The sequence below is a fragment of the Schistocerca serialis genome, chromosome 2 (genome assembly GCF_023864345.2).
Source record: "Schistocerca serialis cubense isolate TAMUIC-IGC-003099 chromosome 2, iqSchSeri2.2, whole genome shotgun sequence".
Classification (NCBI taxonomy): domain Eukaryota; kingdom Metazoa; phylum Arthropoda; class Insecta; order Orthoptera; family Acrididae; genus Schistocerca; species Schistocerca serialis.
The window spans coordinates 547,123,877-547,137,766 of record NC_064639.1 but is presented as its reverse complement, the minus strand read 5'-3'; the positions used below and the strand labels follow the sequence as shown (position 1 = coordinate 547,137,766).

Sequence of the window (13,890 nt, the reverse complement as noted above, 5' to 3'; positions counted from 1 at the left end):
TCAAAGAGAAAATGATGTTTCAAATTGTTTATGTTTCAAAACATCAAGACTAGAATCATGCTTGTTTCTAAAACAAAAGGACAAAGGCATTATATACTGATGATTTCTACACTTTTCCAAATGACAGTTGTGTAACTAAATTCTTGAAACTAAGAGCTAAGATATTTTTAGGGATAGACATCAAATATGACAAGATTAACAGAGAGTTAGCTTCAACTCAAGAGAAGCATTCTAATTAGCTATTGGAAAGATTCAGTATGACAGATTGTAAAACTTTAAAAACTCATATTGAAATTAATTTCTTTTCAAACTGAAAAAGAAAATAAGGTTAATGATGTTCCTTATCATACACTAATATGTAATGTAATGTATTTGTCAGTACTTTACAAAAACAGATATTTCTTTCAGTGTGAGCTATTTAAGCCAAAAATGATCATGTGCTAAGAGAATTTTGAAATATTTTTAAGGAAACTAAGACTTACTGTCTAAAGTTTACAAAAAGAGATTTAGAATTATGTGGTTTTCTAGATACAGCTTGGCAAACTGCCATTTAGAAAGGAAATCATACAATGACCTTATTTTTCGATTGTGTGACTAGTTTCATAGAAAAGTGCTAAGCAGAAAACCATAGCCCTTTCTAACACAGAGGCTGAGTATATGGTATTTTTCTGAGGCTTGGTGAGAGATAATTTATTTAAGTAGCTTACTGCATTAACTGATAAGCTATAACAATTGTGTGAATTTATTTAATGACTAGGATTTTCCCTGTAGCTTTGCTTGCATATGCGTTTGACCCATTTATTGCACTCTTATCCTCCTCCCCCTTTCTGTGTCACCTCTTTTTCCTCCATTTCTCTGTCCACCTCATTCTCCCACAGCTGTCTGTTCATCTCCTCCCCTTCCTCTCTTTGTCCATCTCCTCCTCATCTCTCTGACCATATCTTTGCCACCTCTGTCATTCCATCTCCTCCTCCCCCCCCTCTCTGTGACCACCTCTTCTGGCCCCTGTCTCTCTGTCTGTCTCGTCCTCCCACCTCAATCTAGCCATCTCCTCCTTCCCACTCTCTCTCTCTCTCTCTCTCTCTCTCTCTCTCTCTCTCTCTCTCTCTCTCCTCCTCCTCCTCCTCCTCCTCCTCCTCCTCCTCATGTCCCTCCCTTTATGTCCCTCCCTTTGTGCATCTCCTCTGCACCCTCTCCCTATCCATCCCATCCTCCCCTCTGCCCATATCCTTCTCACCCCCTCCCTATACATACCCTCCTGCCCACCTCTCCATCCATCCCTTCCTTCCCCCCTCTCTATCAAACCTCCTGCTCCCCCTCCTCTCTCTTTCCATCCTCTTGTACCCATCTCTCTCCATGTCTACCCCTCGTCTACCCATCCCAACCTTCCCCCCCCACCCCCCCCCCCCCCCCCCAGCTGAGCCCATCGATATGTGTAACCCCTGAAAAACATTTGAGAAAGCTGGCTGATACTATTCCCACACAGTATGAATGTCATGCAGGATCTTAAAAAACACGTCTGTATCTCTGTACATTTTATAGTAGATAGAGTGTTGTAACCCCCCCCCCCCTCACCCCTCTACATCAATCCACTTGTGGCAAGGAGTTCAAATGTCAATTTTGGCTCACTTCAGCCCAGTGGCCTGGGAGGAGTTCTTGCACATACATACACACACTTGGCTTTATTTGTATACTAGCCTTTTCCCCACTGCTTTGCAAGTGTACATTAATGTCCTATAATGCGCACATCTCTTTGTCCATCTGCTCCTCTCCCCTCTGTGCCCATCATCTCCCTGCCTCCCCATCTGTCAGTCTCCTCCTCCCAATTCTCAGCCTCCCCCCCTCTCTCTCTATGTCCATTGCCTCCTCCCCCTCCCTGCCTCCACATATCCTCCTGCCACCCCTCTCCCTATCCATCCCCCCTCTCCCTACCATCATCTCCTGCCCCCCATCTCTCTCCATCTCCTGTACCCACCTCAACTTTCTCCCAGGTATGCCCATCCACACATGTAGCCCCTGCAAATGAGGTCAATAAAACAGGCTCTTACTACTCCCACATCACACCTCTTGTGCACTGCAACCTATATGCCAAGGGCTTGGGAACCCTTTTTGTCCCGTGGTGTTAGGCTCCCATGCAAAGCAGGCCAATACCGCTCCAGCACAACATGCCTGTGCTGGACAGTCTACACATTGGGGGAGGGGGGGGGGGGGGGGGGGGGTATGCTGGAAAACTGTTTCTTGTCCCTGATTTGTAAGCTGCCCTGGAAAGCAGGCAGTATAGCAGGCAGATATGACTCCCACACAACACACCAGTTTTGTAGGGCAGCCTGTATGGTAGGAGCTTAAAAAAACATACATGTCTGAAACTCTGCAAATATTAGAGCTGGAGCATTATTAATTCTCCCCGCCCTTCCTCCAGTGTTGGTCCTCTAAAGGCAAGGAGTTTGTGTATCAAACTTTTGGCTTCACTCGCTTACACATTCAAACATATAATGCACACGTTTCCTCTTCCCCATCCCTTCTACGAGGGTGGTTTGAAAAGTTCTTAGAATGGAATAGGAAAAAGTACTTACATCACTGTAACCTTTTTTATTTTTCAATGTAGTCTCCTTGTAGACAAATGCAATGGGTCCAACGATATTCCAGTGCCTTGATTCCATCTCAAAAATGAGTTTCCTCCAGGCCTGCAAAATACTTGTCAACTGTGGCTATCAATTCTTCATATGAGGTGAATCTTCCTCCACCAAGAAAAATTTTCAATTTTGGGAAGAGATGGAAGTCTGATGAAGCCATATCATGTGAATAAGGCAGGTGTGGCAACAATTCATACCTTAGTTCATATAATTTTGCCATAGTGAAGGCACACATGTGGAGGCACACTTTATCTTGATGGAAGATGACTTTCTTCCCGCTAAACCTGGCCTTTTTTCACATACCTTTTGTTGCAACTTGTCCAGGAGGTTAGTATAGTATCCTCCAGAAATTGCTTGCCCAGTGGGGAAATAATCTACAAACAGAATCCCCTTCACATAACAGAACACTGATGCCATGACATTTACTGCCAAAGGAATTGTCTTTGCTTTCTTTGGTGGCGGAGAATCAGCATGTTTCCACTGCTTTGAATGTTGTTTTGTCTCTGGGGTATATTAGTGCACCCAAGTTACATCTGTGGTCACAAACTGGTGCAAAACATCTTGTTTGATTCTCCTAAAATGGGCCAAATATTGTTCCGATATATCCATTCTCATGTGTTTTTGATCCATCGTTAAGAGTCGCGGCACCCATCTTGCAGATAATTTTTTCATTTCTAATTCTTCAGTTAAAATGTGATATACCCTTTCAGATGACATCTGGCAAGTGTGAACAAGTTCATGCACTTTAAATTGGTGATCCTCCACGATCATTTTGTGCACTTCTACAATGATTTCTGGAGTAGTGAAACATCTTGGTCAACCACTGCGCAGGTCATCATCTAAGCTCCCCTGACCAAATTTAAATTCATTTGACCACTTGGCAATAGTTGAATATGAAGGAACAGAGACCCCCAGTGTATTCTGGAAATCAACATGAAGCCCTTTCCTTTCATACCTTTCTTTATGAAGTACTTAATCACAGCTCGAATCTCATTTTTTCCGTCTTCACAAATCACTACACAGGAACAACAACAGAGCCATGTCACCACCACAGCTCTCTTCCAAGAGCACTGACGTGGCACATATTTATGGGCAACAGTCCAATGAATATCACATGAACAACTCGTTGCACTAGTGCTGACCTCTCGTGATGATTCTGAGAACTTTCCAAACCATCCTCATACATCATTCTCTGCAAACCGCCTAATCATAAGTGGCAAGCCACCTAACTTTTGTGTGGTGGAGGATACTTTTGGTACCATTAACTGATGCCCTCTTCCCTGTACCACTCACGCATGGTGCATGGGAAGAATGATTGTTGGTAAACCTCTGTATTAGCTCTAATTTATTTGATTTTTCTCATTATGGTCATTTCGCGAGATGTATGTGGGAGAGTCATCTGCTCATGAGCAGGAGGCATACTGTCTTAGTGATTAAAGTCTATAGCATAGTCATCAGCAGACTCAAATGCTATGTGTGTTGCTGCAGTTGACTGCATCTCTGCATGACTTAATTCCACGTCCTCGGGAAATTCCTGCACAGGCACAGTGGCACTCTTAACTGACTGTCACATGCTTTTGTTCTGGCACATTGCACCTGTGTAGAGGATTTGTGAAGGGCTGTTAGCTCCAGTGTTGGAACATGTAAATGCCATTCAGCCACATTGCACAGTGTACTATGTCATTCTTGCCGGACACATAATGAAAGTAGCATTTGTTTGTGAGCCTAATAGGGATAGAAACATGTAGATATTTCACAGTGGATGAATACAGTGGTAGCTATCTGCACTAAGAGCTTAGCATAAGCCTAGAAACCTCACGGCATGGGGCACACTCTGGGTGTGTAATCGCACCTCTCAACAGAATAACACAAAACATGTAACGATATAGGTTAAAATGAATGTTCCTTATTAGCTTTTCATTAAGTGTTCATTAAATATTAATTCACAACACAAGTGCCTACTTGATGTTATCAAAGTAAATGACTCCCAAAGATTACCTGTGGCATAGACCATTACACTCATTTCTATAATTGTGTAAGGATAGATCACAAATTATGAAGATATGTATTGGTTATTGACACAGAAGAGAGCAAATTTAGAGGATACATAATTACAATGGACAAAGTAATGTACCCGTTTAACTACAGTTTGCGTAATGAGAGAATTAACAAAATACACTTACAGAAAAAAATCACAAAACTAAAAAATAATTAATGTAGACTATTGAAATTTTGGGAATACATTTGTCTAGGTAACATATTTAAGTAATAAACATTGCAAGTTCACTGGTTAATACAAGCACAAGATAAGCCATTGCAAACATGAAATGCTGATACATTAATAACCAATGTACATCTACATCTACGTAGTTACTCTGCAATTCACACTTAAGTGCCCGGCAGAGGGTTCATCGAACCATTTTCATACTGGTTCTCTACCATTCTACTCTCGAATGGCGCGTCGGAAAAATGAACACCTAAATCTTTCCACCTGAGTTCTGATTTCTATTATTTTATTATGATTATCATTTCTCCCTATGTAGGTGTGTGTCAACAAAATATTTTCGCACTCGGAAGAGAAAATTGGTGATTGAAATTTCATAGACAGATCTTGCCACAAAGAAAACCGCCTTTGTTTCAGTGACTGCCACCACAACTTGTGTATCATATCAGTGACACTCTCACCCCTATTGCGTGATAACATGAAACGGGCTGCCCTTCTTTGCACTTTTTCGATGTCCTCCATCAGTCGTACCCGGTAAGGATCCCACACTGCACAGCAGTATTCCAGCAGGGGATGGACAAGTGTAATTTAGGCTGTCTCTTAAGTGGGTTTGTCGCATCTTCTAAGTGTTCTGCCAACAAAGTGCAGTCTTTGTTTCACCTTCCCCACAATATTATCTATGTGGCCTTTCCAATTTAAGTTGCTCGTAATTGTAATTCCTAGGTATTTAGTCGAATTGACAGCCCTTTTATTTGTGTGATTTATCGTATACCCAAAATTTATTGGATTTCTTTTAGTACCCTTGTGGATGACCTCACACTTTTCTTTGTTTAGTGTCAATTGCCACTTTTCACACCATACAGAAATTCTCTCTCAATCATTTTGTAATTGGAATTGATCATCTAATGATTTTACTAGACAGTAAATTACAGCATCATCTGCAAACAGTCTAAGGGGGCTGCTCAGATTATCACCTAGATCATTTATGTAACTCAGGAACAGCAGAGGGCCTATGACAGTACCTTGTGGAACGCCAGGTATCACTTCTGTTCTACTCGATGATTTACCATCTATCATTACAAACTGTGACCTCTCTGAGAGGAAATCACAAATCCAGTCACACAACTGAGACGATACTCCATATGCATACAATTTGATTAATAGTCGTTTGTGAGGAGCAGTATCAAAAGCCTTCTGGAAATCTAGGAATATGGAATCGATCTTAGATCCCTTGTCAGCAGCACTCATTACTTCACCGGAATATAGAGCTGTGTTGCACAAGAATGATACTTTCTGAATCCGTGTTGGTTATGTATCAATAAGTCATTTTCTTCAAAGTGATTCATAAATGTTCGAATTCAGTATATGCTTCAAAATCCTACTGCAGTGATATGGGTCTGTAATTCAATGGGTTACTCCTATTTCCTTTCTTGGATATAGGTGTGACCTGTGCTAACTTCCATTCTTTAGGAACCAGAATGTTGAATGTAAGCATGCAAATGTGCATCGATTGTTTAGTACATTGTACAAGTGCCAGATGTCGGTTTGTGGGGTGGAATTCCATGCCTGTTGCAGTAGGTTGGTCAATACAGGGATGGTTAATGCTGTTTGTGGATGATGCTGGAGTTGTCACCTGATGATACCCCACCTGTGCTCAATTGGAGACAGATCTGTTGATTGAGCAGACCAAGGCAACATGTTGACACCCTATAGAGCATGGTGAGTTAAAACAGCGGTATGTGGGCGAGTGTTGTCCTGTTGGAAAACACCCGGTGGAATCCTGTTCATGAATGACAGCAAAAAAAGATCGAATCATCAGACTGACATACAAATTTGCAGTCAAGGTGTATGGGATAACCACGAGTGCTCCTGCTGTTATATGAAATCAAATTCTATACTGTAACACCAGGAGGAGGTCTAGTGTGTCTAGCACATGGACAGGCTGGTTGCAGGCCCTCAACTGACTTCCTTCTAACCAACACATGGCCATCACTGACACCAAGGCAGAACCATCTTCCATTAGAAAACACAACAGACCTCCAACGAGCCCTTCAATGAACTCTCGCTTGACACTACTGATGTCGCAAATGGTGGTGGTTTGCGATCAATGGAATTCTTGCTACAGGCCATCTGGCTTGAAGCTGTCCATAAAGTAACCAATCTGTAACAGTTCATTGTGTCACTGTGTTGCCAACTACAGCTCAAATTGCTGCTGTAGATGCAGTAAAATACACCAGAGCCATTTGCCAAACATAATGGTCTCCCCTCTTGGTAGTGCCACATGGTCATCTAGAGCCTAGTTTTCTTGCAGCCCTTGGATTCTCACGATCACTGCTGCCAGTAATCACCTACAGTGGCTATATTCCTGCTTAGTCTTTCTGAAAAATCACAGAAGTGACATTCAGCTTCTCACAGCCCTATTCCATGACCTTATTCAAACTCAGTTAGGTGTTGACAATGGTGTCTTTCTTGCCTTGAAGGCATTCTTAACTAACATCAATTCACCAAGTCCAGTCTCAAAGGTAACTAATGCTCATAGCCATTCTACACACTACTAACACCACTCTTATGCAACTGGCATGAAATTCGAATAGACATCATCTTTCAGAGGTAGAAACAGGCCTACCAACTTTCACTTACATCGCACAACTCCCCCTTGGTGTTGCAACTCTTTCCATCAGTGTAGTTGGAATTAATTGTGACTACAATGCATGTTTCAACCAAACATTTTTTCTAGGTCAGAAAAAATCATGAAAACCAAATCCTGACATTTGTTCTAGGAATTAATCATGCTTAACAGTCAAAATAACATAATTTTTTTCTGGTAGATGGAAACTTTTAAAATAGGAAGCTTTCAGGAAAACTAAAATTCTTGCTGAAAAGAGGCACTGAAGGACTTTCAACTGAGGTATATTATTTTACAAATAACTAACTATTTGTTCATAGAAAATATCAGCTTTGTGTGTTCTGTAGGTTTCAAAAATGTTTAATAATTTTAATTCATTTATTCAGCTTACACCATTATCATGGTCAATAATTCTTTAAATAAATAGTTTCCAGATAAACTGAATATGATTTGTAATTATAAATGACAACATTATGTAGTGAATGATTAAGTTTTGTGAACATGAATAAGAAATTCACCATTTCACATAACTATAACATATGTATCACATATATAATCAGAAAAAATGCTGATATATTTAAGGACATGGAACCATGCTCCAAATTTCTACATTTTATGTAGACTTTTCTCTCTCTCTCTCTCTCTCTCTCTCTCTCTCTCTCTCTCTCTCTCTCTCTCTCTCTCTCTCTCTCCCTCTCTCTCTTGCTAAGCCAATCAAGGCACTTCACAAGATGTTTCAATCGATAACACATATGCTAATGATGGATTGGGCAGTTTTAAAATTTTGGTCTGAACCAGAAAATCATGACTAAGGGTGTCTGAATATGACACATGCTTTTAAATTGACAGTGTTGGCTTAGAACTTTTCAGCTACCTATTCTGAATAGAATTGTGAATCCTTTTTTTTAATGTTTGTATGTGCTATAGGAGATCTGTTTGTGGACTAGGACTGGAGGGTGGTACCTACCTGTTAAGGCCGTAGTAAGACCTTAAGCATAAAGGGCAAGGGACTGCTCATCATTGCAGATACAATTTCCTCTGGTGGCTACTTTTATAAGAGAGACTTTTGAGGAACCATTGATGGTTGGTGAGCTTATAAAGCCCAAAGATCTTTACAGAGTCATCCAAGTATTAAGGGTCAGCAGGCGGGAAAATGACACTCTGAGCTGAAATGTACCACATGAAATGAATGGAAGCGAGGGTGTAAAGATCATGGAGGAATGAGGATAGAAAGTCATGGCACTGAGTCCAGATCATGAATCACTGAACTGGAACAATACAAGGGGGTTAAGATCTTGGGTGGCTGGAATAGCTTCCTTTAGATGGACCATTAACAGGTTGGCTTATGAGGAGGCCATTGATGCTATTATAAATACTACACAATACTGTATTTTTTTCTTACCTACCCTGGCTTCTCTATTAAATCCCATTTGTCATGAGTCTTTCAATTTAAAAACATGGATTGTTACCAGGTTTTATATGAATGAACATGTATGAAAAATTTCTTATCTGTTCAGCAAAAATATATTAATTCTGATACATTAATTTCAATCAGCAGCATTACTATTTTCTTATATTGCAATTGGTCAAAAAGTTAGTAAAATTATTCATTTAAGGATATGAGATACACTCAGTTACAAATGTGTTGAAAGAGTAGCTGTAGGATACAACATTAAATTTTGGTATTTTAGCATAATAACTGCGAGAGAATGTTGAATTTTTTTCCCTCCTCAACGTTGATCATCACAGATAACCTACAAATTTCAGCCAGACTTCACAGTAGTGTTTTGTCTGTAAAAATATCTGTTATTGTTGAAGCTATATCACGACATCTTTTTACCTCGTTTAAAGTGATTTTACTTTCAAAACTGTGGAATTCTTTACTATACAAATAAAAAATGAATGACACAGAGGCAGCACAGATTCAGAAACACAACTGGCTCTTTATTCACACAAAGCCATGAGTACTATTGGTAGGGGATCTCAGATTGATTCCGTATTTCTAGATTTCCAATAGGTTTTTGACATCATTCCTCACAAGCAACTGTAAATTTAATTCCATGTCTATGGAGTATTGTTGCAGTTATGTAACTTGATTCACAATATCATGTCAGAAAGGTCCCAGCTGATAGCAACTGACAGAAAGTAATCAACTAAAACAGAAGTGATATCAAACTTTCGCAAGGAAGTGTTACAAGCCCTCTGCTGTTCCTGATCTATATAAACGATTTACACCACAATAATATCAGCCCTTTTCGCTTGTTTCAAGATGCTGCTGCTATTTAACATCTAGTAAAGTCATTATAAAATTAAAAACAATTGCAAAATGATTTAGACAAGATATGTATATAGTGCAAAAGGTGGCGATAAACTCTAAACAATAAAGAGTTTGAGATTCTGCACAGGAATCCTAAAAGGAGCCTGTAAGAATCTGGTTACATGATAAGTTACACAAATTTAAAGATTGTCAATTCAACTAAAAACTTTCAGATTACAATTATGGACAACTTAAATGGAAACCATCACACAGAAAATGTTGTAAGGAAGCCGAATGAAAGACTGTATTTCATTGCCACAACACTTAGAAGATGCAATAAGGCACTACCTACACTGTGCTTGTCTGTCCTCTTCTGGGTAGTTGCTGAAGGGTATCAAATCCTTACCAGATAGGATTGATGGTAGACATTGAAATACTTCAATCAGTGGCAGCTCATTTTGTAGTATGGCGAAATAGGGGAGAGAGAGAGATATATATCATACTCAAACTGGCTGGCAATCATTAAAATGAAGGTGTTCTTTTCACAAAATTTAAATTATCAACCTTTTCCTCTGAATGCAAAAATATTTTGTTGAAAGCCACCTACATAGGGAGTAAGGACCACTACAATAAAATAAGATCAATTAAGAGTTCACATGTAATAATTCAGGTGTTCACTTTTCCCCCAAAGCACACCCAAAAGCGTATGATTTTCATATCAGGTGCATCGTGCTGCTGCCTACTGCCAGGTACTCCATATCAGCGACCTCAGTAGTCATTAGACATAGTGAGAGAGCGGAATGGGGAGCTCCACAGAACTCATGGACTTTGAACATGGTCAGGTGATTGAGTGTCACTTGTGTCATACGTCTGTATGCAAGATTTCCACACTCTTAAACACCCCTAAGTCCACTGTTTCTGATGTGACAGTGAAGTGGAAATGTGAAGGAACACATACAGCACAAAAGAGTATGAGTCAACCTCATCTGTTGACTGACAGAGACTGGCGACAGTTGAAGAGGGTCGTAATGTGTAATAGGCAGACATTATCCACACCATCACACAGGAATTCCAAACTGCATGCAGACATCTATCCACACCATCACACAGGAATTCCAAACTGCATCAGGATCCACTGCAAGTACTGTCACAGTTAGGCAGGAAGTGAGAAAACTTGGATTTCATGGTCAAGCGGCTGCTCATAAGCCAGTAAATGGCAAATGATGCTTCGCTTGGTGTAAGGAGCGTAAATATTTGATGATTGAACAGTGGAAAAATGTTGTGTGGAGTGACGAATCACGGTACACAATGTGGCGATCCAATGGCAGGGTGTGGGTATGGCAAATGCCCAGTGAACGTCATCTGCTAGCGTGTGTAGTGCCTACAGTAAAATTTGGAGGCGTTGGTGTTATGGTGTGGTCGTGTTTTTCATGGAGGGGGCTTGCAGCCCTTGTTGTTTTGTGTGGCACTGTGTGTGGATGTGCATGATGAATCACACAGAATAATTCTATTTGCTGATGACACAACAATATTAGTAAATGCAGCAAAAAATGATGATATCCAACATAAAGTAAACTCTTTTACAAATCAATTAAGTAAATGATCCACAATGAATTAGCTTATAATAAATAACAGAAAAACAGTAGCATTAAATTTCCATAGCTCTTAAAACAATACCCCGTGTTATCCAGATATCACCATCAACCAACAACCCATCATTAATAAAGCAGTAACAAAATTTCTTGGCATATGGATTCAAAGTGACCTAAAATAGGACAAACATATTGAGCATGTTAATTCCAAGCTGAATACAGGTTGCTATCTTTTAATGTCTCTAAAAGGATGCATAAATGAACAGGACCTAATGTCTGCCTATTATGCATATTTCAATGCATACCTAAAATGTGGACTCATATTCTGGGGGAATTCACTAGCACCTCTCGGGACCTTCACAATCAAAAAAAAAATGCCATTAGGATTATTATAGGGAGCATAACTGTACAGTTACGTAAATCAATATTTAAAACATTGAAAGATCTACCACTATCTTGTATGTTCATTCTAATGTATATTAAAAGAAATGTAATTGGAAATGATAATGGTATTATAAAAAATTGTAGCTTACATAATCACAACACTAGATTAAAAGGTAATTTGCATTTACTTCCAGCTAATGCTGTTTTATATCAGAAAGGTACATGCTACTTGAGAATAAAATTATTCAACAAGTTGCCAAATTAAATAAAATGTATACTAAATATTAATACTTCCGAACGATCTGTTAGAAAATATCTACAGTACCACCATATCCAGTCAGTAAATGAATACCGGACCTGCAGTAAATGTATAGAGCTGTAACTCATGTAACGTATAACACATTGAACTATATATACTGTAATCCTGAAAAACTCTCTACTGTAATGACCAGAATTAAGTCCAATATCATCTTGTACATTGTACTACAAGTGATCAAAGGACTAAATAAATAAATAAATAAATATGGTTTTCAACCATCACCCAATCTGGGATTTCAGATAGCTGCTTTTACATGTTGTGCTAACAGATGGCATTACTTCAGTACTTGAGCCAAGCTCATAACAGTATTTTGCAAAATTGGGACAAAATTGGTTCTTGTCGGGATGTTGGAACAAGAAGGTTCATAACTCTATAATGGTGATGGTCCCAATATATCGGGATGGTGCACTGAAATCAGCATGAAGCTAAATGTTTGCAAGTGAGTTTTTTAATTTTGTTGTAAGAATGCATTTTCAATGTAGCTGATTCTCTTTAAATCATTTCTGTGCATTCATTTCATGCAAGAACAAATTTTACACATTTCATTTAGCTCTACTTCAAATCATTGTATCTCAACAACAGATGAAAAATATTGGATTAAAAAAGTTTTGTTTTGACTTTATCAATTTATCTATCTTTGTGCAAAGTTTGAACTGATTCATACAATTTTAAAATACGGAAGTGGTGTACTTAATTTAACTATAAGGATCTCCCTAATTACAAAAATTGATGTTAAAAATCAATGTACATTTTTGTAATTGAATCTGAAATATTTTAGAGATATTTGTATATTTAATTTAGTCCATGGTCCAGTGCCATTTGTTATCATTATCATCACAGTTTAAAGTAAGGTATGAAACAAAAATTTTCATAATCCACTTAAATTCACAGGTTTTCTGACAGCAATGAGACAGGAGGTAGCAAGAGCACATAAGGGCTGGGCATTGGACGCTGTTACCTTACACAATGAGGTGACAAAGCTCGCATTGGAAGAAGTTCGAATTCCACCAGTTGTGAGTTTCTTTGCAAATAAATGACAGTACTGCTCACTAAGCTTCCACTATGTACCTGCAATTACCAGTTTGCTTAAATTTTATCTTAGAAATGATCTAAAACACTTCCATCAGGTCTAGATGCTGTAATTAACAGTGTATGAATGACAGGGGCTGCTATTGGCTAGCTTGGATTCTAACTGAGACTATAAAGGCAATAGTGTAGCAGATAATGGACAATAACAAAAGGCAGTTAACTGCATGAAAATGAAAACTGAAGTCAGAAAATTGTTAAAACCACAAGGAGACAGAAAGATTAGCCTTTACTTCTTCAGCAAAGGGAGATTGAATAGGAAAGGTAAGGAAAGAATCTATTCCAAATTGAAGTCAAGTGAGATTAGCCTATGAACCTATGACATGGTGGAAGGGAAGCAAAAGTGAAGGAAAAAGCATCAGAAAGAATAGGAGGTCAAATATAGCACATTAGTAAACACTGTACCAATCTCAATTCAGAGGTGTTAGAAAAGATGAGTATATTGAGTGCCTCAGACATACTAGAACATAATGAGAAAAAGAAAGTGGTAAAAATAATGTAATTAAAAATTAATAAGTGGAAGAAAATAGAGAAAATGTGAAAGAGACAGCACCCTTCCTTACAGTCAAAGTACCTATAGTAAACATGTATGTTCTAATACCAAATCCCTCAAGACCTACACCAATAACCTTGTGTTCCCAAACTGTTTTTATCAAAATCAGGACATGACTGAATTTTGAATCGTACAGCCATACTACTAAACAATGGAAAATCCAGGATGGAATAATGGCAGTATAGTGGAGATGTTGAGTCACCATCAGGCACAACA

General features: G+C 38.9%; 1 protein-coding gene across 1 annotated transcript in view; it reads left to right on the top strand.

The window, feature by feature from the left end:
* LOC126456197 (dynein axonemal heavy chain 8-like) overlaps window positions 1-13,890 on the top strand; it is a 503,569-nt gene that overhangs the window by 476,881 nt on the left and 12,798 nt on the right. Inside the window, exon 39 of the mRNA XM_050091951.1 lies at window positions 12,927-13,048. Within this exon, the coding sequence (XP_049947908.1) occupies window positions 12,927-13,048 (122 nt within the window). The remainder of the gene's footprint in view (window positions 1-12,926; window positions 13,049-13,890) is intronic.